The 26,288-nt window shown below is 44.1% G+C and overlaps 1 protein-coding gene across 1 annotated transcript in view; it reads left to right on the top strand.

The window, feature by feature from the left end:
- LOC129822320 (serine/threonine-protein kinase NLK-like) overlaps window positions 1–26,288 on the top strand; it is a 136,245-nt gene that overhangs the window by 55,188 nt on the left and 54,769 nt on the right. Inside the window, exons 4-5 of the mRNA XM_055880514.1 lie at window positions 21,561–21,667; window positions 21,845–21,930. Of these exons, the coding sequence (XP_055736489.1) occupies window positions 21,561–21,667; window positions 21,845–21,930 (193 nt within the window). The remainder of the gene's footprint in view (window positions 1–21,560; window positions 21,668–21,844; window positions 21,931–26,288) is intronic.

The following is a 26,288-nucleotide window of genomic DNA, read 5'->3' as shown; positions in this document are numbered from 1 at the left end:
AGCAGGTAGCGTCTACCTCCTTTTCACTCTTATAGGTGGTTGGGGGGTGGTAGTTTGGCTGTTTGTTTACCCACCGCTATCCCCCATATTGGTGCTCATCAGTCGACAGCACTATCAGTTGGAATCTAGTGACTGACTGACTAACTGACTATGGTAGCCTTGGAAAAACGAGTTGAGCCTGCTCCCATTCTGCATGTTCAGGGTGAAGGGAAAGGCACAAGCCTCTCACCGACACCTTTAGTTATCTTTTCCTTGGCGTCTCGGCACTTAACTGCCTAATGGTTTATTTTGGGTGGAGGAGGATGAGGAGGGCCGGATGGAGGGAAGGAGTGTAAAACGTTGACAACGTTGACACGTCCCATTTAGTTTCCTATCGTATTTCTAATATTTCCTTGATGGGCTGGAATTGGAGGAATGAGGTTTGAGGCTTTCCGAGCTTTCTCGGTAATCTAGCATATCATTTAATCATACAAATTACACGCTGCTCCCCCGTATTGAACTGGCTCCCGGTCACTCCATATGCTCTTATAAGCCCTTCACTACGTTTTTGTATTTCTATTTTAGATCTCTCTAAACCAAGTGGGCTTTCTTTGGTTCTGTCTTGGCAGTCTTTCTAGTGAATTATGAGAGAAAGAATAGAAACAAAACCCACTTTGTCTTTATTAGCTGAAAGATTTATTTACCTCTGTATTTTTTTGACGTTACTCATTCGTCATAGTGATTATTTGCTTTGCTCTTAAATGTGTGACATTCTGCTGCTTTTGGACTCACTTTAAAGCACACAATGGAAGCCCCTAATAAGTGTACTGTATAGCCAGGTTTCTCTGTGTGCTTTTTGATACTAGAATATACAACAACAAGAACGACTGGGATATATGCTGTGCTCTCGCGTGCAACTTCTGCCTTTGAGAGTGTTAGGGGGAGTGGTGGCATATTGAACTCAGGCGGTTTATTTGAAGGCAGGCAGGATCCCAATCTTTCTCTCCTCTCTTTCTCTTTCTCTCTCTCCTTTTCTATCTCTCATTCTCTCTCTCTCATGGCATGTTTAGCAAAGCAAGGGAGATGAGGATGTTGGGGAGCTAGGAGGTTTTACCAGGAGTGTTGTCACACACCTTCCCTGGAAACGTTCCCATCTCCACAGACAGCAGGCAGAGAGGCAGGCAGGCAGGGCCCTTGGCAGGAGCAGCAGGACAAAGCTCTGGAGAGCCGGAAGGTAGACCAGGAATAGGCTCTGGAAACAGATATGTCATCTGGATTTTCACTCCCTCTTTTTCTCTCTCTCTTTCTCTCTCTCTGTGTGTGTGTTTCTCTTTCTCACTTTCTATCTCTCACTCTCTCTTTATCTTCCTGTCTCTCATTTTCTCTGTGTCTCTCTTTCATTCTCTCTCGCTCTCCTTCTCTCACTCTCTCTTACTCTTTCTCCCTATCTCTCTGCGTGTGTCTCTCTTTCTCACTTTCTATCTCTCTCTCGCTCTCTGTTTCGCTCTCTCTTTCTCATTCTCTCTCTGTGTCCCTTTTTCTTCACTTTCCCTTTGCTGATGTAGATTTGACCGCTCTGAATCCAATCACATTGTATATTTCTGTATTTTTCTTTTTTATTCTAGTGAGAAGCGACATTAATGTTTTTGTTTAGTAACGTAACAGTAGAGCTATGAATAAATCACAGAGCTTTGTTGGAAGTATGGGTCCTTGGTTAGAGCTTGGAGAGGTAGGACTCAGCTTTCTGTGATGTAACTATCCTGTTCTGTGTATATCCAGGGGGGCACACACACACTAGTCTGCTGCTGCTTGCGTCCTGCAAAGGTGTGTGTGTAGGGGTCAGGGCTCTAAATTAAACATTTTAATTGGTAGCACTGGTGCTCCCAACTTTAAAAAGTTAGGTGCACCAGATGAAATTTAGGAGCGCCCAATTATTATATATTTTTTACATTGATTTAGATACAGCTTATATTGGGCCTATATGAATTTGAGTTACTTTTGAAGCACGTGGTGTGCCTTAGAAACTAATATGTAATACTGTAAAGAGATTAATTTATTCGAAAAGCAAAATGATTGATACAAATATCTGTCATTAAAAGTAATTTGTGTCATTTCTGGAATATTAGGTTTCAACATGATGTAAAGGCACAATTTCCCTGTGGAGACGGAGACGGGGTAGCTGCATCCCAATATGGTCGAGTGGGTGTGTCCAAAGGAAAGTAGTGGGCGTGGGGAAAGGAGTGGGTTGTTGAATGCTATAGGTTAGACGGTTTTGATTGAGCTGTGTTTATTATTTTCAGTTTCTTACCATGCAACTACCGGTCATTTAGCTACTGTACCGCGAGAGTTTGGACTTCTGTTTTGAAGCCAGAGGATGAGTCGTTTTACACAAACAATTGTACATTTTCAGTTATAAAACTGAAGATAGTTTATTTTTTATTTAAAGTACTGATGATGGGTGTACTGTTGCTTCCAGTGTTGAATACATGTTCTTATAGTGACTGTCACTTTGATATTGGCTACTAGGTATCTACTTCCAATGGCGTTGCTGGACAGTAGTGCTTGTCAAGCAGGAGCGAAGGCCACTGTGTGCCAGTGTTGTGATTCATGCCCTCCCCATTGAGTAGTAAACTGTATCAAGGTGACACCTAGATGGTTATCAATATTAGTTATTTCTTGTGTAGACTGCTGTTCTACTTTAAATAAAATTGTGTGAGAGAAACAAATGTCCACGTTAAGTTCAGCCCGCGACACGACAGTGTGCACTGGTCCCCGGCTTATCGTCTCGTCGTCAAGCCCAATCAGCCACACAAAACGTTCTTGAGTGACACCAAATCTGCCCAATTAGCTTATTCGCTTTCCATACACCCACTCCTTTCGACACACCCACTTGCCCATACTCTGGTCATCATATTAGGCTGCAACTACCCATACGTGTTGAGATGTGTACATTGAAAATTGTACACTCTTTAAAAACGTTGGGTTTGTGATGACAACATGCAAGAGACATGTTATTCTTTCATTTCTATGATCATTGATCTCCTGAAGAAGCAATCCCCTTTTCTTTCTGTGCCCCCAAACGTTTTGCATGACTGATTGGGCTGCATGACGAGTCAATAAGCCAGCGACCAGTGTTGTATTGGCCTGCTTGCCAAGTTACCAAGCTGTTTGCTAGCTAGACAATGAGGTATCATCACTGAACAAAGTGTAAACGACGCGCAAGTAGTTTTAGAATGGCCCACGACATGATTTATGAATGTAAAATGCAGTCCTGGCGCTCCACTATAGGAAAACAAAAATGTTACCCCAGTAATATGGGTCAGATCTTTTGACCTGGTTGGGCTAGAAGCAAGTCATTTTCGCTGGTGCTACAATTCATCTATCTAATATTTTCTCTAGGGCGCTTGGAAACAACAGTACAGCGAAGCCTTATCATTATAATTTTTTCCACGTCGCACAGTGTTCCCAAAATACATTTTTCACATGCTTCGTAAACAACAGGGTTAGTCGAACAGGGAAATGCTTATTTACGGCCCTTCCCAACAATGCAGAGACATTTTTAAAAATAATATAAAGATAATAAAACAAGGAATAAATAATCAATAAGTAATGATATCTTGGCTATATACAGTTGAAGTCTGAAGTTTACATACACTTAGGTTGGAGTCATTAAAACTCGTTTTTCAACCACTCCACAAATTTCTTGTTAACAAACTATAGTTTTGGCAAGTCAGTTAGGACATCTACAGTTGAAGTCGGAAGTTTACATACACCTTAGCCAAATACATTTAAACCAAATACATTTTCACAATTCCTGACATTTAATCCGAGTAAAAATCCCCTGTTTTAGGTCAGTTAGGATCACCACTGTATTTTAAGAATGTGAAATGTCAGAATAATAGTAGAGAGAATTATATATTTCAGCTTTTATTTCTTTCATCGCATTCCCAGTGGGTCAGAAGTTTACATACACTCAATTAGTATTTGGTAACATTGCCATTAAATTGTTTAACTTGGGTCAAATGTTTCGGGTAGCCTTCCACAAGCTTCCCACAATAAGTTGGGTGAATTTTGGCCCATTCCTCCTGACAGAGCTGGTGTAACTGAGTCAGGATTGTAGGCCTCCTTTCTCGCACACGCTTTTTCAGTTCTGCCCACAAATTTTCTATAGGATTGAGGTCAGGGCTTTGTGATGGCCACTCCAATACCTTGACTTTGTTGTCCTTAAGCCATTTTGCCACAACTTTGGAAGTATGCTTGGGGTCATTGTCCATTTGGAAGACCCATTGGCGACCAAGCTTTAACTTCCTGACTGATATCCACATCATTTTACTCCCTCATGATGCCATCTATTTTGTGAAGTGCACCAGTCCCTCCTGCAGCAAAGCACCCCACAACATGATGCTGCCACCACGTGCTTCACAGTTGGGATGGTGTTCTTCAGCTTGCAAGTCTCCCCTTTTTTCCTCCAAACATAATGATAGTCATTATGGCCAAACAGTTATATTTTTGTTTCATCAGACCAGAGGACATTTCTCCAAAAAGTATGATCTTTGTCCCCATGTGCAGTTGCAAACCGTAGTCTGGCTTTTTATGGTGGTTTTCGAGCAGTGGCTTCTTCCTTATTGAGCGGCCTTCCAGGTTATGTCGATGTAGGACTCGTTTTACTGTGGATATAGATACTTTTGTATCTGTTTCCTCCAGCATCTTCACAAGGTCTTTTGCTGTTTTTCTGGGATTGATTTGCACTTTTTGCACCAAAGTACGTTCATCTCTAGGAGACAGAACGCGTCTCCTTCCTGAGTGGTATGACGGCTGCGTGGTCCCATGGTGTTTATACTTGCGTACTATTGTTTGTACAGATGAACGTGGTACCTTCAGATGTCCATAGAGAAATGGTTTGTCGAGATCAGTGTGTAAGAACTTGACTGGCCTGCACAGAGTCCTGACCTCAACCTCATCGAACACCTTTGGGATGAATTGGAATGCAGACTGCAAGCCAGGCCTAATCACCCAACATCAGTTGCCGACCTCACTAATGCTCTTGTGGCTAAATGGAAGCAAGTTCCCACAGCAATGTTCCAAGATCTAGTGGAAAGCCTTTCCAGAAGAGTGGAGGCTGTTTTAGCAGCAAAATGTGGCCCAACTCCATATTAATGGCCATGATTTTGGAATGATTTGTTCGACGAGCAAATGTCCACATACTTTTGGTAATTTTATGTATGTACATATACAATAGCAAGAAAAAGTATGTGAACCCTTTGGAATTACCTGGATTTCTACATAAATTGGTCTTGAAATTTGGATCTGATCTTCATCTAAGTCACAAAAATAGACAAACAAAGTGTGCTTAAACTAATAACGCACCAATTATTGTATTGTTCTTGTCTATATTGACTACATCATTTAAACATTCACAGTGTAGGTTGGAAAATGTATGTGAACCCCTAGGTTAATGACTTCTCCAAAAGCTAATTGGAGCCAGGAGTCAGCTAACCTGGAGTCTAATCAATCAGACGAGATTGGAGAGATGTTGGTTAGAATTGCCCTGCTTTATACAAAACACTCACAACATTTGAGTTTGCTATTCACAAGAAGCATTTCCTGATGTGAACCATGCCTCAAACAAAAGAGATCTCAGAAGACATAGAATTATGATTTGTTGACTTGCATAAAGCCGGAAATGGTTACAAAAGTATCTCTAAAAGCCTTGATGTTCGTCAGTCCAAATTGTAAGACAAATTGTCTATGAATGGAGAAAGCTCAGCACTGTTGCTACTCTCGCTAGGAGTTGCCATCTTGAAAAGATGACAGTAAGAGCACAGCTCAGAATGCTCAGTGAGGTTGAGAAGAATCCTGGAGTGTCAGCTAAAGACTATCAGAAATCTCTAGAACATGCTAACATCTCTGTTGACGAGTCTAAAATACATAAAACAATAAACAAGAATGGTGTTCATGGGAGAACACTACGGAAGAAGGAAGAAGCCACTGCTGTCCAAAAAAATAACATTGCTTCACGTTTGAAGTTCGCAAAAGAGCACCTGGATGTTCCATGTTGCCAGCACTACTGGCAAAATATTCTGTGAACAGATTAAACTAAAGTTGAGTTGTTTGGAAGGAACACACAACACTATGTGTGGAGAAAAAAAGTCAAGCACAACAACATCAAAACCGCATCCCAACTATAAAGTATGGTGGAGGGAGCATCATGGTTTGGGGATGCTTTGCTGCCTCAGGGCCTGGACAGCTTGCTATCATCAACGGAAAAACAAATTCCCATGTTTATTTAGACATTTTGCAGGAGAATGTAAGACTATCTGTCCGCCAATTGAAGCTCAACAGCAGTTCGGTGATGCAACAGGACAACGACCCAAAACACAGAAGTAAATCAACAGAATGGCTTCAACAGAAGAAAATATGGCATGGGCCATCAAGGCAGTGTGCAGTGTGATGGCGATTTGTGCATCGTTTGTGGACCTGTTGGGGCGGTATGCAAACTGAAGTGGGTCTAGGGTGGCCGGTAAGGTGGAGATGATATGATCCTTGACTAGTCTCTCAAAGCTCTTCATGATGACAGAAGTGAGTATTACGGGGCGGTAGTCATTTAGTTCAGTTATCTTTGTCTTTTGGGTACAGGAACAATGGTGGCCATCTTGAAGCATGTGGGGACAGCAGACTGGAATAGGGAGCAATTGAATATGTCTGTAAACACACCAGCCAGCTGGTCTGTGCATGTTCTGAGGATGTGGCTAGGGATGCTATCTGGGTCAGCAGCCTTGCCAGGGTTAACACATTTAAATGTTTTACTCACGTCGGCCACAGAGAAGGAGAGGGGGGGTGCAGCTCTTGTTAGTGGGCCGCGACGGTGGCACTGTATTCTCCTCAAATCGGGCAAAGGAGGTGTTTAGTTTGTCTGGAAGCATGACTTCGGTGTCCGTGACGTGGTTGGTTTTCCTTTTGTAGTCCGTGATTTCTTGTAGACCCTGCCACATCTGCTAAATTGTAATTATTCGATTTATTGCCTACCTCATGCCTTTTGCACACATTGTATATAGATTCTCTTTTTCCTACCATGTTATTGACTTGTTTATTGTTTACTCCATGTGTAACTCTGTGTTGTTGTCTGTTCACACTGCTATGCTTTATCTTGGCCAGGTCGCAGTTGTAAATGAGAACTTGTTCTCAACTAGCCTACCTGGTTAAATAAAGGTGAAATAAAAAAAATAAAACATACAGTACGTCTCATATCTGAGCCGTTGAATTGCGACTCCACTTTGTCCCTGTACCAGCATTTTGCTTGTTTGCTTGCCTTACAGAGGGAATAACTACACTGTTTAGATTCAGCCATATTCCCAGACCTCTTTCCATGGTTAAATGTGGTGGATCGCACTTTCAGTTTTGCGCGAATGCCGCCATCCATCCACGGTTTCTGGTTAGGGTAGGTTTTAATAGTCACAGTGGGTACAACATCTCCAATGCACTTCCTTATAAATTCACTCACCGAGTCAGCGTATAGGTCGATGTTATTCTCGGAGACTGACCGGAACATATCCCAGTCCGTGTGATCAAAACCATCTTGAAGTGTGGATTCCGATTGGCCAGCGTTGAATGGTTCTTGTCACTGGTACATCCTGTTTGAGTTTCTGCCTATTAGACGGTAGGAGCAAGATGGCGTCATGGTCGGATTTGCCGAAGGGAGGGCGGGGGAGGACTTTGTATGCATCGCGGAAGTTAGAGTAGCAGTGATCGAGTGTATTACCCCCGCGTGTAGTGTAATCAATATGCTGATAGAATTTAGATAGCCATGTTCTCAAATTTGCTTTGTTAAAATCCCCAGCTACAATAAATGCAGCCTCAGGATATATGGTTTCCAGTTTACATAGAGTTCAGTTAAGTTCCTTGTGTGCCAGCTTGGTGTCTGCTTGAGGGGGAATGTACACCGCTGTGACGATAACTGACGAGAATTCTCTTGGAAGGTAATATGGCCGGCATTTGATTGTAAGGAATTCTAGGTCGGGTGAGCAGAAGGACTTGAGTTCCTGTATGTTGTTATGATTACACCATGAGTCGTTATTCATGAAGCATACACCCCCGCCCTTCCTCTTTCCAGAGAGGTGTTTATCTCTGACGGTGCGATGCATTGAGAAGCCCAGTGGCTGAACCGATTCTGACAACATATCCAGAGAGAGCCATGTTTCCGTAAAACAGAGAATGTTACAATCTCTGATGTCTCAAGGCAACCCTTGCTCGAATTTCGTCTACCTTGTTGTCAAGAGACTGGACATTGGTGAGTAGTATACTCGGGAGCGGTGGGCAATGTGCACGTCTACGGAGCCTGACCAGGAGGCCACTCCATCTGCCCTTAGATCCATTGTCCTGGGTGGTGGTTCAAACAGATGATCCGCTTCGGGAAAGTCGTATTCCTGGTCGTAATGTTGGTAAGTTGACGTCGCTTTTATATCCAATAGTTCTTCCCGGCTGTATGTAATTAGACTTAATAGCTCCTGGGGTAACAATGTAAGAAATAATACATAAAAAAAAAAAAATACTGCAAGTTTCCTAAGGACTCGAAGCAAGGCGACCATCTCTTTCAGCACCATCTTTTGAAGGTCAGATAGGGGAGAGGCATTGTATTGTGAGGTGCTGTTTTATTAGTGTTTTAAAGCTTATTTTGCTGTTTGCCAGAGTAATTTCAGATGGAATCAAGTTTAATGTGATCATGGCTCTGTATAATACTGTGCGTTGCATTGAATTTGGGGACTGTGAAGAGACTCCTGGTGGGGTAAGTATGTATTTTACAGCTATATGTAAGTTGATTATTCAAACAATTTGGACATGTCAGTACAATAATATTTCTCACAAAAACAAGAATTGATAGTTCTGTATGTGCAGCTAAGCGGAAAGAGTGCAGCTCTGTTTTGAGCCAGCTGCAGCTTAAAAAAACAAAAACGCAGAACATATTTATTTTATAACAGACATACCCTCCCCATCTTCACAACAACTTTGTCAATATTACTTGACCATGATAATTGACCATCCAATGTTATACCTAGGATTTTAGCTTCCTCAACTTGCTCAATGGTCACACCATTTCTACACAACTCCAGTTGAGGTTTAGGTGTTAGAGAATGTTTTGAACCAAATACATTGCTTTTAGATTTAGAATTTCAGAGCTCACTGGCTTTGGGTGCTGACATGGGTGCTGACATGTAGAGTGTGGAATGATCCGCATACATAGTCATTCTACACTGAACAAAAATATAAACAATTTCAAAGATTTTATACTTTGGTATTTGTTATGATAGCAACGTATGCTAAAGCTGGTACTCAACGCAGTTCCAGCCAGCACAGCTCGCAGACTGTCATGGAAACCTGGCTAGCTTTATAGCTAGCAGCTAGGCTAACTGCTTCGCCAAGCAGCAGCTCTTCAGACTTTAGGGGTTGGCAGTATCCCAGGACAGATAGTAGTGGTCCCAGCAACTGAGCATTACCACATCACAAGATTTAAATTAAACAGGTAGGTTAGTAAATGTTTTTTTTCTTCCAAGAAAACACTTTTCCAGAAACCTTCAAAAACAAACCAAGCTCTCTAGTTTCACGTTCAGCATGCAGCGCGCTCTGGTGACGTTGTACATATGCTTAGTGATGTGGACACGAGGAACTTGAAGCTCTCGACCCGCTCCTCTACAGCCCTGTCGATGGGGGCGTGCTCGGCCCTCCGTTTCCTGTAGTCCACGATCAGCTCCTTTGTCTTGCTGACGTTGTGGGAAAGGTTGATGTCCTGGCCCCACACTGCCAGGTCACTGACCTCTTCCCTAAAGGCTGTCTCATCGTCATTGGTGATCAGGCCTACCACCGTCGTCTTGTCAGCAAATAGCAAAATATTTAGTTGCATATGCAACCAAATTGGTTGTAGTTTAGAGCCCTGGTAGGGGTTGAGGCCTGTAGCTCTGCTAACTTGTGATCATTTCCTCTGTGGGGTTTGGTGTGCATGCTTTTTTTCTCTGTACTTTTGTAGGTACACCCCCTCATCTCATTCTCCAGCCTGGTTAACAAGGTTAACATGCGTCCAGAATGTATTTTACCACCTACCAACACCCTTACTTGTCCCGGCTAAAAACTACTTCAATCTCTCATCTCACCATCTTTGTTCAGAGGTCAACTTTACGGTCTTCCACTAAGGGTTATCTCTAGAGTTATTTGAGCCAACGTGTCTCCCCTTGACCCCAGTCTTTATCTTTACCATGGCAGTCCTTGACTATGTTCATTACCTCACACACGCACACGCACACGCACACGCACACGCACACACACACACACACACACACACACACACACACACACACACACACACACACACACATACATACATACATACATACATACATACATACATACATACATACATCATGGAAGGCTAGTGAATTACTGACACAGCAACAGGCTATTTATAGACTTCAACGTGACATGGCATGGGGCTATCACAACCTGCCAAGAAAACGAGAGAGTGAGAGAGCACGTTCAGGGCAACCACATGCCTGCCTGCTTTACAGGAGTCTGTTATGGAGAGTTTCACATTGTCAGGAAACTTGGACTTGGCTATTGAATCTAATCCCCAGACTTATGTTTGGTTGACCACTGCTGTTTCTATTTTCTAGAATTATATTATCCTGTCTACGTCTTACGGAAATACGTAGTCTGGAAATGGGTGGCTAATCTGAATAGGCTCTGTAGCTCAGAGTAGTGTGGTGTGTTAGACTGAGGTCTGACTGCATCTATGTGTCAGATATATAGTGAGTCATTTGCTGTTCCGGAAGTGACTGTACCTATTTTAGTATAAAGGTCTCTGCTGAAGTTGCTTGCATGCATCTATGAATGAGAGAGAGCGAGAGGTCTGACACACCCCTTCTGTCCTTTGTGTGCGCGCGTGTGTTTATTAAGCACCCACGGCAGAGTACTGTAGGCTGGTGTAGGCTCCGTCTTGGTCTGCTCTGTCAGAACAGGAATATGAATGTGATCTCCACAGATCTACATGCTGGTTATTATGTAGAGGGGTGTTTTTAATCAGGTAGCATATTAGAGTGAATACACTCTTCTATCCAAACACACAGTTAGACCTGCGTAGCCTGGTAATAATTAAACTGCTCCTGACACAGGAAGACATGATTACAGCCTAATGCTCTACACCAAGGAAGAAGGGACGGAGGGAGGGACACTCACAGGCAATTAGATTAAATGTAAATATGGATTTAGGAAGACGTTTCAGGTGCTTCATTACATTACTTCTATTGCTCATGGTCGATATTATGAAATGGATGGACGTGCTTGGAGTTTCATCACAAAACAAAATGACTCATCCCAATGCACAGCGCCATACAGTAGGAGGATGTGTCGTGTTCTGCTACAATATGACCTTTAATGGAGGGGGGTTCTCATCTTCCACTGTCATTTAAACAGGGGAAACCCGAAGAGGTCTGAAAATGTCTCTCAGGTTTCCCCTTACCTCACCTTGCCAACATGTGTTTACATTAGTACTTTGCCTCTTCCCTCCCTCGTCTCTCTTCTGTGGGTTAGTCATACAGGGAGGGGGAGGGGTGACACCCTGACATACAGCAGACCCCAGGTGCCTCTCTGCCACTTCCCACTTCTCGAATGCGTTGGTTGGCATAGTAACAGGTAACCAGAGCCCTCTGGGAGTGTGTTCTGCGCCAGGTCACATGGTTAAAAGGGGAAGGATTGCTCACAGGTGGCCAGGCCAGGGATGCCATAGCCTACACAGACTAACCCAACTAGTCTATACACACAATAATACTGGAGCATCAGTGTAGAAGTATATAACTAGCTACCTCAGTTCACAGGCACCTACCCTTTATATATAGTTTAGGTCGGAAGTTTACATACACTTAGGTTGGAGTCATTAAAACTCGTTTTTCAACCACTCCACAAATTTCTTGTTAGCAAACTATAGTTTTGGCAAGTCGTTTAGGACATCTACTGTGTGCATGACACAAGTAATTTTTCCAAAAATTGTTTACAGACAGAATATTTTGCTTATAATTCACTGGTACACAATTCTAGTGGGTCAGAAGTTTACAAACACTAAGTTAACTGTCCCTTTTAACAGCTTGGAAAATTCCAGAAAATGATGTCATGGCTTTAGAAGCTTCTGATAGGCTAATTGACATAATTTGAGTCAATTGGAGGTGTACCTGTGGATGTATTTCAAGGCCTACCTTCAAACTCAGTGCCTCTTTGCTTGACATCATGGGAAAATCAAAAGAAATCAGCCAAGACTTTTCCTCAGAAAATAAATTGTAGACCTCCACAAGTCTGGTTCATCCTTGAGAGAAATTTCCAAACACCTGAAGGTACCACGCTCATCTGTACAAACAATAATACGCAAGTATAAACACCATGGGACCACGCAGCCGTCAAACTTCTCAGGAAGGAGACGCATTCTGCTAGAGATGAACGTACTTTGGTGCGAAAAGTGTAAATCAATCCCAGAACAACAGCAAAGGACCTTGTGAAGATGCTGGAGGAAACGGGTAAAACAGGTAATGGAGTGGCCATCACAAAGCCTGACATCAATCCTATTGAAAATTTGTGGCCAGAACTGAAGAAACGTGTGTGAGCAAGGAGTCCTAAAAACCTGACTCAGTTACACCAGCTCTGTCAGGAGGAATGGGCCAAAATTCACCCAACTTATTGTGGGAAGCTTGTGGAAGGCTACCCAAAACGTTTGACCCAAGTTAAGCAATTTAAAAGCAATGCTACCAAATACTAATTGAGTGTATGTAAACTTCTGATCCACTGGGAATGTGATGAAAGAAATAAAAGCTGAAATAAATCATTCTCTCTTCTATTATTCTGACATTTCACATTCTTAAAATAAAGTGGTGATCCTAACTGACCTAAGACGGCATTTTTACGAGGATTAAATGTCAGGAATTGTGAAAAACTGAGTTTACATGTATTTGGCTAAGGTGTATGTAAACATCTGATTTCAACTGTATGTTGCCCTCTCCATGTAAGGAGTAACGCTGGAGAGGAGAAGCAGGTACCGGGAGTCAAACATTTAATAGGGAACAGACATAGAACAAGACAGGAACAGCGTCAGAACACGGATAACACGGACATATGACAATCAATCCCGAAGCAGGGAACAGAGCTTGGGAACAGACAGATATAGGGAAAGTAATGACACAAGTAATTGAGTCCACGTGAGTCCAATGATCGCTGACGCGTGTGACGGGGGAAGGCAGGTGTGTGTACTGATGGTGGCTTGAGTGCGTAATCCTGGGGATCCTGGAGCCCTCGAGCACCAGGGGGAGGAAGAGCAGGAGCAGGTGTGACACTCCATGCTTGTTGTAAAATGGAGTAGCAGAAACTGATCCCCAGTTTCCCACCCATTCCTCTTCTCATACTGTAGGTTACTCTGCTCCATCCCCATCACTCTGAATGACTAGAGGTGTCCAGAGCCCCAGTGGCTGGTGTTCTGTCTCTCTCTCTCACTATCAATCAGGGCATGCCTTTGTACCCGGAAAGAGATAGAGCCTTGTTATTGTCACCACAGCAGCACAGCAGAGAGAGAGTCAACCACCACTGAGCGAACATGGGCCACAGAGGAAAGAGTGTAGTTTGCATTTCAGCGGAGCAATCAAGCATGCAGATGATTTGCGTGAGGATAATTATACAGTATTAGAGACAGGACAAAAGTAATCTGTTCCCTGCCCTGTCACTGATACAATTTAGCGAATTTTTCATCTGTGCTTTGTTGGGTTGTTTCCTGACAATTTGGCAAACTCCAATTGGCAATGCTGAGTTGGTTCAAACATGAATTGTCAGACTACTTTACCTGTTGCGTGGGATTTAAGAACTATTATTGAAAATAAATGTTGTCATTATTAGTCATTGTCACTTTGAGGTGACATGGATGCATAGCTAAATATAATTTGCTCCACATGGGGTGTCCTTCCCCCGTGGTGTGTCATGGCGTGGCTCTAAATTTAGACCACTTTAACAAAATATGAATGATTAATAAATGTTTAAGGCAATACCCTGCGTGTCTGTTGCTGAAGAAGCCATACACTATTTATAATGGAGAGTGAGAGTATATACTGTCGGTGAGACGCCGGGTGGTAATTAAGCATTTAGTTTTATCAAGCAGAAAGGAAGGATCTGGAGCTGTGCCCAGGCCAGATAGATGGATCCTTGGCCCCTGGGCCTCATGTTCTCCACTGTGGTGTGGCAGGTTGGCACTTCTCTTCTACACGTGTCATAGACGCTAGCAGAGAGTGGATAGGGTAGAGGTATGCAAGGGAGAAGCCTTGTGATAGAGAGGGAGTGTGTGAGGCAAGGGAGAGGCCTTGTGATAGAGAGGGAGTGTGTGAGGCAAGGGAGAGGCCTTGTGATAGAGAGGGAGTGTGTGAGGCAAGGGAGAGGCCTTGTGATAGAGAGGGAGTGTGTGAGGCAAGGGAGAGGCCTTGTGATAGAGAGGGAGTGTGTGAGGCAAGGGAGAGGCCTTGTGATAGAGAGGGAGTGTGTGAGGCAAGGGAGAGGCCTTGTGATAGAGAGGGAGTGTGTGAGGCAAGGGAGAGGCCTTGTGATAGAGAGGGAGTGTGTGAGGCAAGGGAGAGACCTTGTGATAGAGAGAGGGAGGGAGTGTTAGGAAGAGGTGTTACTGTTAAAGGAAGGAGTGTTTAAGTGAGAGCCTTGTGATGGAGAGAGGGGGGTAGTGTGTGAGACAAGTGATAAAATACAGAGGGAGCGAGGGGTGAAGGGTAAAGGCACATAAGTTTACATGCACTTAGGTTGGAGTCATTAAAACTAGTTTTTCAACCACTCCACAGATTTCTTGTTAACAAACTATAGTTTTGGCAAGTCGGTTAGGGCATGTACTTTGTGCATGACACAAGTAATTTTTCCAACAATTGTTTGCAGACAGATCATTTCACTTATAATTCACTGGTTCACAATTCCAGTGGGTCAGAAGTTTACATACACTAAGTTGACTGTGCCTTTAAACATCTTGGAAAATTCCCGAAAATGATGTCATGGCTTTAGAAGCTTCTGATAGGCTAATTGACATCATTTGATTCAATTGGAGGTGTACCTGTGGATGTATTTCAAGGCCTACCTTCAAACTCAGTGCCTCTTTGCTTGACATCATGGGAAAATCAAAAGAAATCATCTAGGACCTCAGAAAATAAATTGTAAACCTCCATATGTCTGGTTCATCCTTGGGAGCAATTTCCAAATGCCTAAAGGTACCTCGTTCATCTGTACAAACAATAGTATGCAAGTATAAACACCATGGGACCACGCAGCCATCATACCGCTCAGGAAGGAGACACATTCTGTCTCCTAGAGATGAACGTACTTTGGTGCGAAAAGTGCAAATCAATCCCAGAACAACAGCAAAGGACCTTGTGAAGATGCTGGAGGAAACGGGTACAAAAGTATCTATAGCCACAGTAAAACGAGTCCTATATCAACATAAGCTAAAAGGTTTTTCAGCAAGGAAGAAGTCACTGCCCCAAACCGCCTTTAAAAAAGCAAGACTACGGTTTGCAACTGCACATGGGGACAAAGTTCGTACTTTTTGGAGAAATGTTGTCTGGTCTGATGAAACAAAAATAGAACTGTTTGGCCATAATGACTATCGTTATGTTTGGAGGAAAAAGGGGGAGGCTTGCAAGCTGAAGAACACCTTTTCAACCTTGAAGCACGGGGGTGGCAGCATCATGTTGTGGGGGTGCTTTGCTGCAGGAGGGACTGGTGCACTTCACAAAATAGATGGCATCACGAGGAGTAAAATTATGTGGATATATTGAAGCAACATCTAAAGACATCAGTCAGGAAGTTGAAGCTTGGTCGCAAATGGGTCTTCCAAATGGACAATGACGCCAAGCATGCTTCCAAAGTTGTGGCAAAATGGCTTAAGGACAACAAATCAAGGTATTGGAGTGGCCATTACAAAGCCCTGACCTCAATCCTATAGAAAATCTGTGGGCAGATCTGAAAAAGCATGTGCGAGCAAGGAGGCCTACAACCCTGACTCAGTTACATCAGCTCTGTCAGGAGGAATGGGCCGAAATTCACCCAACTTATTGTGGGAAGCTTGTGGAAGGCTACCCGAAACATTTGACCCAAGTTAAACAATTTAATGGCAATGTTACCAAATACTAATTGAGTGTATGTAAACTTCTGACCCACTGGGAATGTGATGAAAGAAATAAAAGCTGAAATAAATCATTCTCTCTACTATTACTCTGACATTTCACATTTTTTAAATAAAGTGGTGATTCTAACCGACCTAAAACAGGGAATTATTACTAGGATTAAATGTCAGGAATTATGAAAAACAAGGCTAAAAACAAGGCTAAGGTGTATGTAAACTTCCGACTTCAACTGTATATCTAGTAATGTGTGTGTGTACATCTGTAATGCCTATGTTAATGTTTTTAAATGTATGTAAATTGTGAAGTATTTTTGTCTGTAATGTCTTGTTCATTATGTCGGTTCCCAGGAAGACACGCTGTCGCTATTGCCATCGGTTAATAAAAAATAAAAAAGGGCTGTTAAAGAGGGAGAATTGTTGAGCAGCTGACATGGGGGGGGTTATTTGTTAGGAGGCAAGGACCCAACGGAGGACAAGGCACCCAGTGTCCTCAGCCCCCTCCAGCTGGCTGCGGATGTGTGTGAGTGTGTTTCAGGCTTGTGTGTGTGTGTGGCCTCAACCTTCCTCCACTGGTGTGGCGTGTCCTCAACCTCCCTCCACTGGTGTGGTGTGGCCTCAACTTTCCTCCACTGGTGTGGTGTGGCCTCAACCTTCCTCCATTGGTGTGGCTTGTCCTCAACCTTCATCCATTGGTGTGGCCTCAAGCTTCCTCCACTGGTGTGGTGTGGCCTCAACCTTCCTCCATTGGTGTGGCGTGTCCTCAACCTTCCTCCATTGGTGTGGTGTGGCCTCAACCTTCCTCCATTGGTGTGGCGTGTCCTCAACCTTCCTCCATTGGTGTGGTGTGTCCTCAACCTTCCTCCACTGGTGTGGTGTGTCCTCAACCTTCCTCCACTGGTGTGGTGTGGCCTCAACCTTCCTCCACTGGTGTGGTGTGGCCTCAACCTTCCTCCACTGGTGTGGTGTGGCCTCAACCTTCCTCCACTGGTGTGGTGTGGCCCCAACCTTCTTCCACTGGTGTGGTGTGGCCCCAACCTTCTTCCACTGGTGTGGTGTGGCCTCAACCTTCCTCTACTGGTGCAGTGTGGTGTGGCCTAAACCTTCCTCCACTGGTGTGGTGTGGCCTCAAACTTTATCCACTGGTGTGGTGTGGCCTAAACCTTCATCTACTGGTGTGGTGTGGTGTGGCCTTAACTTTCCTCTACTGGTGTGGTGTGGTGTGGCCTTAACCTTCCTCTACTGGTGTGGTGTGGCCTTAACCTTCCTCCGCTGGTAAAGTGTGGTGTGGACTCAACCTTCCTACACTGGTGTGGTGTGGCGGTAACCTTCCTCCATTAGTGTGGCGTGGCCTCGGTGTGGTGTGGCCTCAGACTTTCTCCACTGGTGTGGTGTGGCCTCAACCTACTTCCACTGGTGTGGTGTGGCCTCAACCTCACTCTGCTGGTGTGGTGTGTCCTCACCCTTCCTTCACTGGTGTGGTGTGGCCTCAACCTTCCTCCACTGGTGTGGTTTGGCCTCAACCTTCCTCCACTGGTGTGGTGTGGTTTGGCCTCAACCTTCCTCCACTGGTGTGGTGCGACCCCCAACCTTCCTCCATTGGTGTGGCCTCAACCTTCCTCCACTGGAGTTGTGTGTCCTCAACCTTCCTCCACTGGTGTGGTGTGGCCTCAACCTTCCTCCATTGGTGTGGTGTGTCCTCAACTTTCCTCCCCTGGAGTTGTGTGTCCTCAACCTTCCTCCACTGGTGTGGTGTGGCCTCAACCTTCCTCCACTGGAGTTGTGTGTCCTCAACCTTCCTCCACTGGTGTGGTGTGGCCTCAACCTTCCTCCACTGGTGTGGTGTGATGTGGCCTCAACCTTCCTCCACTGGTGCGGTGTGGTGTGGCCTCATCCTTCCTCCACTGGTGTGGTGTGACCCCCAACCTTCCTCCACCGGTGTGGCCTCAACCTTCCTCCATTGGTGTGGCGTGTCCTCAACCTTCCTCCATTGGTGTGGTGTGGCCTCAAGCTTCCTCCATTGGTGTGGTGTGGACCCAACCTTCCTCCATTGGTGTGGTGTGGCCACAAGCTTCCTCCACTGGTGTGGTGTGGCCTCAACCTTCCTCCACTGGTGTGTGTGGCGTCAACCTTCCTCCACTGGAGTGGTGTGGGCTCTACTTTCCTCCACTGGTGTGGTGTGGCCTCAACCTTCCTCCACTGGTGTGGTGTGACCTCAACCTTCCTCCACTGGTGTGGTGTGGTTTAGTCTCAACCCTCCTCCACTGGTGTGGTGTGACCTCAACCTTCCTCCACTGGTGTGGTGTGGCCTCAACCTTCCTCCACTAGTGTGGTGTGGCCTCAACCTTCCTCTACTGGTGTGGTGTGGCCTAAACCTTCCTCCACTGGTGTGGTGTGGTGTGAATTCAACCTTCCTCCACTGGTGTGGTGTGGTGTGACCGCAACCTTCATCCACCGGTGTGGTGTGGTCTCAACCTTCCTCCACTGGTGTGGTGTGGTCTCAACCTTCCTCCACTGGTGTGGTGTGGTCTCAACCTTCCTCCACTGGTGTGGTATGACCTCAATCTTCCTCCACTGGTGTTGTGTGGCCTCAACCATCATCCACCGGTGTGGTGTGGTCTCAACCTTCCTCCACTGGTGTGGTGTGGTTTCAATTTTCCTCCACTGGTGTTGTGTGGTCTCAACCTTCCTCCACTGGTGTGGTGTGGTCTCAACCTTCCTCCACTGGTGTGGTGTGGCCTCAACCTTCCTCCACTGGTGTGGTGTGACCTCAACCTTCCTCCACTGGTGTGGTGTGATCTCAACCTTCCTCCACTGGTGTGGTGTGACCTCAACCTTCATCCACTAGTGTGGTGTGTTGTGACCTCAACTTTCCTCCGCTGGTGTGGTGTGGTGTGACCTCAACCTTCCTCCACTGGTGTGGTGTGGACTCAACCTTCCTCCACTGGTGTGGTGTGCACTGCCTTTTATTTTCCTTTTCTGGGTTCAGGCCTCAAGTAGCTTAATTCCATCTATATTGGTGGTGGTGTTTGTATGTGGGTGGGTGTGCGTGCGTGCGTGCGTGAGCTTTTTTCAGAGGTCCCTGGCTGAGCTGTGGAGGGTTGATGAGGCAATGCTGGACGCTCAGCTCTAATAACTATTTTCCTCTCTCTCTCTCTATTGCTCCCTCTTTGTCTCTCGCTCTGTTTGTGTGTCTCTCTCTCTCTCTGTCTCTATCTCTGTCTCTCTCTGTCTGTCTGTCTGTCTGTCTGTCTGTCTGTCTGTGTCTCTCTTTCTCTCTCTCTCTGTTTATCTGTCTCTCTGTTTATCTGTTTATCTGTCTGTCTCTCTCTCTATCGCTCTGTGTCTCTCTCTCTGTCTTGCTCTCTCTATCTCTATCACTCTGTCTAGCTCTCTCTGTCTAGCTCTCTCTGTCTTTTTCTCTCTGTCTAGCTCTCTCTGTCTAGCTCTCTCTGTCTCTCTCTCTATTTGTCTGTCTCTCTTTCTCTCTCTGTCTCTCTCTCTGTCTCTCTCTATCTCTCTGTCTAGCTCTCTTTCTCTATCTCTATCGCTCTGTCGCTCTCTCTCTCTCTCTCTCTCTCTCTCTCTCTCTCTCTCTCTGTGTGTGTCTGTCTGTCTGTCTGTCTGTCTGTCTGTCTGTCTGTCTGTCTGTCTGTCTGTGTCTCTCTCTCTCTCTCTCTCTCTCTCTCTCTGTTTATCTCTCTGTCTGTTTCTCTCTCTCTGTGTAGCTCTCTATCTCTATCGCTCTGTGTCTCTCTGTCTCTCTCTCTGTCTTGCTCTCTCTATCTCTATCACTCTGTCTCTCTCTTTGTCTCTCTCAATTCAATTCAATTCAAGGGGCTTTATTGGCATGGGAAACATGTGTTAACATTGCCAAAGCAAGTGAGGTAGATAATATACAAAGTCAAATAAACAATAAAAATGAACAGTAAACATTACACATACAGAAGTTTCAAAACAATAAAGACATTACAAATGTCATATTATATATATGCAGCGTTGTAACAATGTACAAATGGTTAAAGCACACAAGTTAAAATAAATAAACATAAATATGGGTTGTATTTACAATGGTGTTTGTTCTTCACTGGTTGCCCTTTTCTGGTGGCAACAGGTCACAAATCTTGCTGCTGTGATGGCACACTGTGGTATTTCACCCAGTGAAACATCAAAATCAGGTTTGTTTTCAAATTCTTGGTGGATCTGTGTAATCTGAGGGAAATATGTGTCTTTAATATGGTCATACATTTGTCAGGAGGTTTGGAAGTGCAGCTCAGTTTCCACCTCATTTTGTGGGCAGTGTGCACACACAGCCTGTCTTCTGTTGAGAGCCAGGTCTGCCTACGATGGCCTTCATCAATAGCAAGGCTATGCTCACTGAGTCTGTACATAGTCAAAGCTTTCCTTAAGTTTGGGTCAGTCACAGTGGTCAGGTATTCTGCCACGGTGTACTCTGTTTAGAGCCAAATAGCATTCTAGTTTGCTCTGTTTTTTGTTAATTCTTTCCAATGTGTCAAGTAATTATCTTTTTGTTATCTCATGATTTGGTTGGGTCTAATTTTGATGCTGTCCTGGGGGTCTGTTTGTGTTTGTGAACAGAGCCCCAGGAACAGCTTGCTTAGGGGACTCTTCTCCAGGTTCATCTCTCTGTAGGTGATGGCTTTGTTATGGAAGGTTTGGAAATCGCTTCCTTATAGGTGGTTGTAGAATTTAACGTCTCTTTTCCTGATTTTGATAACTAGCGGGTATCGGCCTAATTCTGCTCTGCGTGCATTATTTGGTGTTTTACGTTGTACACTGAGGATATTTTTGCAGAAATCTCTCTCTCTCTCTCTGACACTCTATCTCTCTCTCTCTCACACACACACACAAGTGGGCTGGGCTGGGATGCCTGTGTGCTCTGGGAGTTGGCCTGCCTGCTGACAGTGCTAGATGGCAGGATTAGGTTGTTTCTATCAGAGAGGCGTTTCTATGCACTGTGGTTCAGGTATGCCACATGTATTATGTATCTGCACTGCCTGGATGACGGAGGAGGGAGAGCAAAACGGTTCTGCCTGAGTGTCATCCCCAGGAGAGTGTGAGAGAGGCAGAAAGAGAGCAAGAAAGAAAGACGGAAATAAATCGAGGCACCGTGGAGGTCTATTAAAACTCACAGCAGGAGCCCTTTGTGACAACGGATCGAGTCCGTACTGCTGCTCCTTGCAGAGGAATTGGAAGAACCTCTGTCAGTAACATCCATATAAGGGGGCAGCATTTTATTTAGGTTAGAATGTAACAGAACAGACACTGTAGATTAGTCTTTCCTCTGCCCATTCCCACTTACTTCCATTCTAGTGCTCTTCTCTGCAGAATATCTGTGTAGTCTTTGTGGTGTTGTTTTCCTTGACCACTCCTCTTCCAGCTATGTGGTGACAGAACTGATGCAGAGTGACCTCCATAAGATCATCGTGTCACCTCAGCCACTCAGCTCAGACCACGTCAAAGTGTTTCTCTATCAGATCCTCCGAGGTAAGACCTCTCCGACACGCTCACACACTCCCAGATCACATTACAAACATTAAAACAGGATTTTCTCACAAATATCAGTTTCAATCGTCATTGATATAAAACGGGGTGCAACCTTCGCATGAGAAACTGTTTGAAAACCGTTCAACTGGTTCCTTCCTGGCATGTCTTTTTTTGCAGGACTGAAGTACCTGCACTCAGCTGGCATCCTACATCGAGACATCAAACCTGGCAACCTCCTGGTCAACAGCAACTGTGTGCTTAAGGTTGCTCTACTGTTCTCTACTATCTAACATCTCCATCCTCCTGTGATGATGACATGTATTACTCAACTGAGATCTACAGTGTTATATTTATGAGGTCAAGCTGGGGTTGGATTCTGCTCTGTGGAAGTACAGTGTCTGACATACACACTCACACTCCTGACTCCTGCCCTCAGTAGCAGTCTGGCATGGTGAGTCTCTGTAGGCTGTGTTACCGGGGGTCTGATGCCCCAGTGGGATTTCTACAGTACATGATGATGGGCTCCTGGCGTATATCTTTATCCTGGGGCTTAGTAATGGAGGCCCTGCCTGGGTTTATGCTACCCTTAGCTCCCCCTCCTCCCCCCACAGACACTGGAGGGGTGTTAGTCCACGGGTGGGGTAGAGGGAAGAGAGAGAGGGAGAGGGGAGAGAACAGAGTGATTCTGTGTGTTCTCTGGCTGACTCTGGAGAACAGATTGTCTCTAGCAGACATTTACTCATTTAGCTCCTAATTCTCATTTCCCAAACGGGAAACCCTCCCCACACATTCTGTGCTATTTTCAGTGGAACCCATCCCTACCTGCCTCTGTGATGCTCCCTGCCTGCCTGTGATTGTGTGCTATCTGCCCATGATATCACTGTGTATGCCATTATTTTAGAGCGAGGCACTCCTCGTTTAATTTCTGATGATGAACATAATGATGATGATGAACATCCCCTTCCAAAAATCTCCTCCCTCAGCAGCATCAGCTACTCAAGCAGTTTGATTCAGTTGTGTACAAGCAGTAATCGTCTGTAGTAACGTGACAAGGCCCGTAGCGGTGCAACACTAATGTGGCTCCCCTAATCTTTCACTTCCTGTCATTCTGTCCAGAATTTATATTTAGCTAACATAGCAAAAACAAGAAATGGAAAACAAAACTGCTGTTATTTAGCACGTAGCTGTCATAAGAGACCGAGGTGGACGTGTGTCCCTGTAGTGACATCGTAAAAGAGGTTGATGATCAACTTCATTGAGTGTTTTCATTGGAAAATGTAATTAGTGACGCTTTTCTGATATACAGTGGCTTGCGAAAATACTCGCCCCCCTTGACATTTTTCCTATTTTGTTGCCTTACTACCTGGAATTAAAATAGATTTTTGGGGGGGTTTGTATCATTTGGTTTACGCAACATGCCTATGACTTTGAAGATGCAAAATATTTTTTATTTTGAAACAAACAAGAAATAAGACAAAAAAACTGAACTTGAGCATGCATAACAATTCCACTCCCGAAGTCAACACTTTGTAGAGCCACCTTTTGCAGCAATTACAGCTGCAAGTCTCTTGGGGTATGTCTCTATAAGCTTGGCACATCTAGCCACTGGGATTTTTGCCCATTCTTCAAGAAAAAACTGCTCCAGCTCCTTCAAGTTGAATGGGTTCCGCTGGTTACAGCAATCTTTAAGTCATTCCACAGATTCTCATTTGGATTGAGGTCTGGGATTTGACTAGGCTATTCCAAGACATTTATATGTTTCCCATTAAACCACTCGAGTGTTGCTTTAGCAGTATGCTTAGGATCATTGTCCTGCTGGAAGGTGAATCGCCGTCCCAGTCTCAAATCTCTGGAAGACTGAAACAGGTTTTCCTCAAGAATTTCCCTGTATTTAGCGCCATCCATCATTCCTTCAATTCTGACCAGTTTCCCAGTCCCTGCCGATGAAAAACATCCCCACAGCATGATGCTGCCACTACCATGCTTCACTGTGGATGGTGTTCTTGGGGTGATGAGAGGTGTTGGGTTTGCGCCAGTAATAGCGTTTTCCTTGATGGCCAAAAATCCAAATTTTTGTCTTATCTGACCAGAGTACCCCTTCATCCATATGTTTGGGGAATCTCCCACATGCCTTTTGGCGAACACCAAACGTGTTAGCTTGTTTTTTTCTTTAAGCAATGGCTTTTTTCAGGCCACTCTTCCGTAAAGCCCAGCTCTTTGGAGTGTACAGCTTAAAGTGGTCCTATGGATCATCTTTAGTCTCTTTGTTGCCTCTCTGATTAATGCCCTCCTCACCTGGTTCTTGAGTTTTGGTGGGCGGCCTCTCTTGGCAGGTTTGTTGTGGTGCCATATTCTTTACATGTTTTAATAATGGATTTAATGGTGCTCCGTGGGATGTTCAAAGTTTCTGATATATTTTTATAACCCAACCCTGATCTGTACTTCTCCACAACTTTGTCCCTGACCTGTTTGGAGAGCTCTTTGGTCTTCATGGTGCCGCTTGCTTGGTGGTGCCCCTTGCTTAGTGCTGTTGCAGACTCTGGTGCCTTTCAGAACAGGTGTATATATACTGATATCATGTGACAGATCATGTGACACTTAGATTGCAAACAGGTGGACTCTATTTAACTAATTATGTGACTTCTGAAGGTAATTGGTTGCAACAGATCTTATTTAGGGGCCTCATATTAGAGGGGATGAATACATATGCACGCACCCCTTTTCTTTTTGTATAATTTTTTGAAACAAGTCCTTTTTTTCATTTAACCTGTCTAGGATCAGCGTGGCGCTAGCGGCACACCCCCCCCCCCCCCACTGAAAAACCAGTGCCGCGAAATTCAAAAAAATTTTTTTTTTTAAATATTTAACTTTCACACATTAAAGTCCAATACAGCTAATGAAAGACACAGATCTTGTGAATCCAGTCAACTTGTCCGATTTTTAAAATGTTTTACAGGGAAGACACAATATGTAAAGATGTACATCTATTACCTAAAAACACATTAGCATAATCCACCATCTTTTATTTGTCCACCAACACCAGTAGCCATCACCAATTCGACTAAACTAAGATATTTATAGCCCCTAACCAACAAAAAAACTCATCAGATGACAGTCTGATAACATATTTATGGTATGGGATAGGTTTTGTTAGAAAAAAGTGCATATTTCAGGTAGATGGCATAGGTTACAATTGCACCCACCGTCACAAATGGAATAGAAAAACTACTTAGAGCAACGTGTTTACCTACTTACTAATCATCAAACATTTCGTAAAAATACACAGCATACACGAATCGAAAGACACAGATCCTGTGAATACAGACAATATTTCAGATTTTCTAAGTGTCTTACAGCGAAAACACAATAAATCGTTATATTAGCTTAGCACATAGCAATTAGCAGCCCAGCATTGATTCTAGCCAAAGTGAGCGATAAAAGTCAACATCGCCAAAAGATATTAATTTTTTCACTAACCTTCTCAGAATTCTTCCGATGACACTCCTGTAACATCACATTACAACATGCATATACAGTTTGATCGAAAATGTTTATATTTAGCCACCAAAATCATGGTTAGACAATGTGAAATGTAGACAAGCTGGTAAAGAAAAAGTCCTTGCGCCACTTAGACAGTGATCTACTCTTATACATAAATACTCATAAACGTGACTAAAAAATATAGGGTGGACAGGGATTGATAGACAATTTAATTCTTAATACAATTGCGTTATTACATTTTTTAATTTATCCTTACTTTTCAATACAGTTTGCGCCAAGCGAAGCTACGTCAAAAAACATGGCGTCCTAAGCCACTAAAATGTTTAGACAGAAACACGATTTATCATAATAAAAATGTCCTACCTTGAGCTGTTCTTCCATCAGTATCTTGGGCAAAGGATCCTTTCTTGGGAGGAATCGTCTTTTGGTGGAAAGCTGTCCTCTTGCCATGTGAAAATGCCAACTGCGTTCGGGATGAACTGAAAGCGTGCCCACCTATTCACAGCGTTAAAGAAATAAATGTCCCAAAATCGCACTAAACGGATATAAATTGCTATAAAACGCTTTAAATTAACTACCTTATGATGTTTTTAACTCCTATAACGAGTGAAAAGATGACCGGAGAAATATAACAGGCTAAACTAACGCTTGGAACAGGAGCGGGTCGGTGTCCAGCACGCGCGTTACGCAGCAAGGAAAGACTTGCTAGCTACAGGGTTTTTTGATTTATAGGGCCTGTGAACGCGCAATCGACCCCATTGGAATCGTCATCACGTAAAGGCATCCAGGGGAAGACGTAAGAAGTGTCCGTATAGTCATAGCAATATCAGTGCCGTTTTAACTGACTTCAGAACAGTGGCCAACATTTCTGAAATCTGAATCCATGTCAGGGAAATTGCTGTAGAATGGGCTCTGTTCCACTTAGAGACAAAATTTCAACTCCTATAGAAACTATAGACTGTTTTCTATCCAATAGTAATAATAATATGCATATTGTACGATCAAGGATTTTGTGGGAAGCCGTTTCAAAAATTAGCCAAATTAGCATAAATAGTCTAAACAGCGCCCCCATCCCCAACAGGTTAACTTCACCGATTTGGACTATTTTGTGTATGTCCAT

This window comes from Salvelinus fontinalis, chromosome 24 (assembly GCF_029448725.1).
Source record: "Salvelinus fontinalis isolate EN_2023a chromosome 24, ASM2944872v1, whole genome shotgun sequence".
Taxonomy (NCBI): Eukaryota; Metazoa; Chordata; class Actinopteri; order Salmoniformes; family Salmonidae; genus Salvelinus; species Salvelinus fontinalis.
This window is presented reverse-complemented; position numbering and strand designations above follow the sequence as displayed.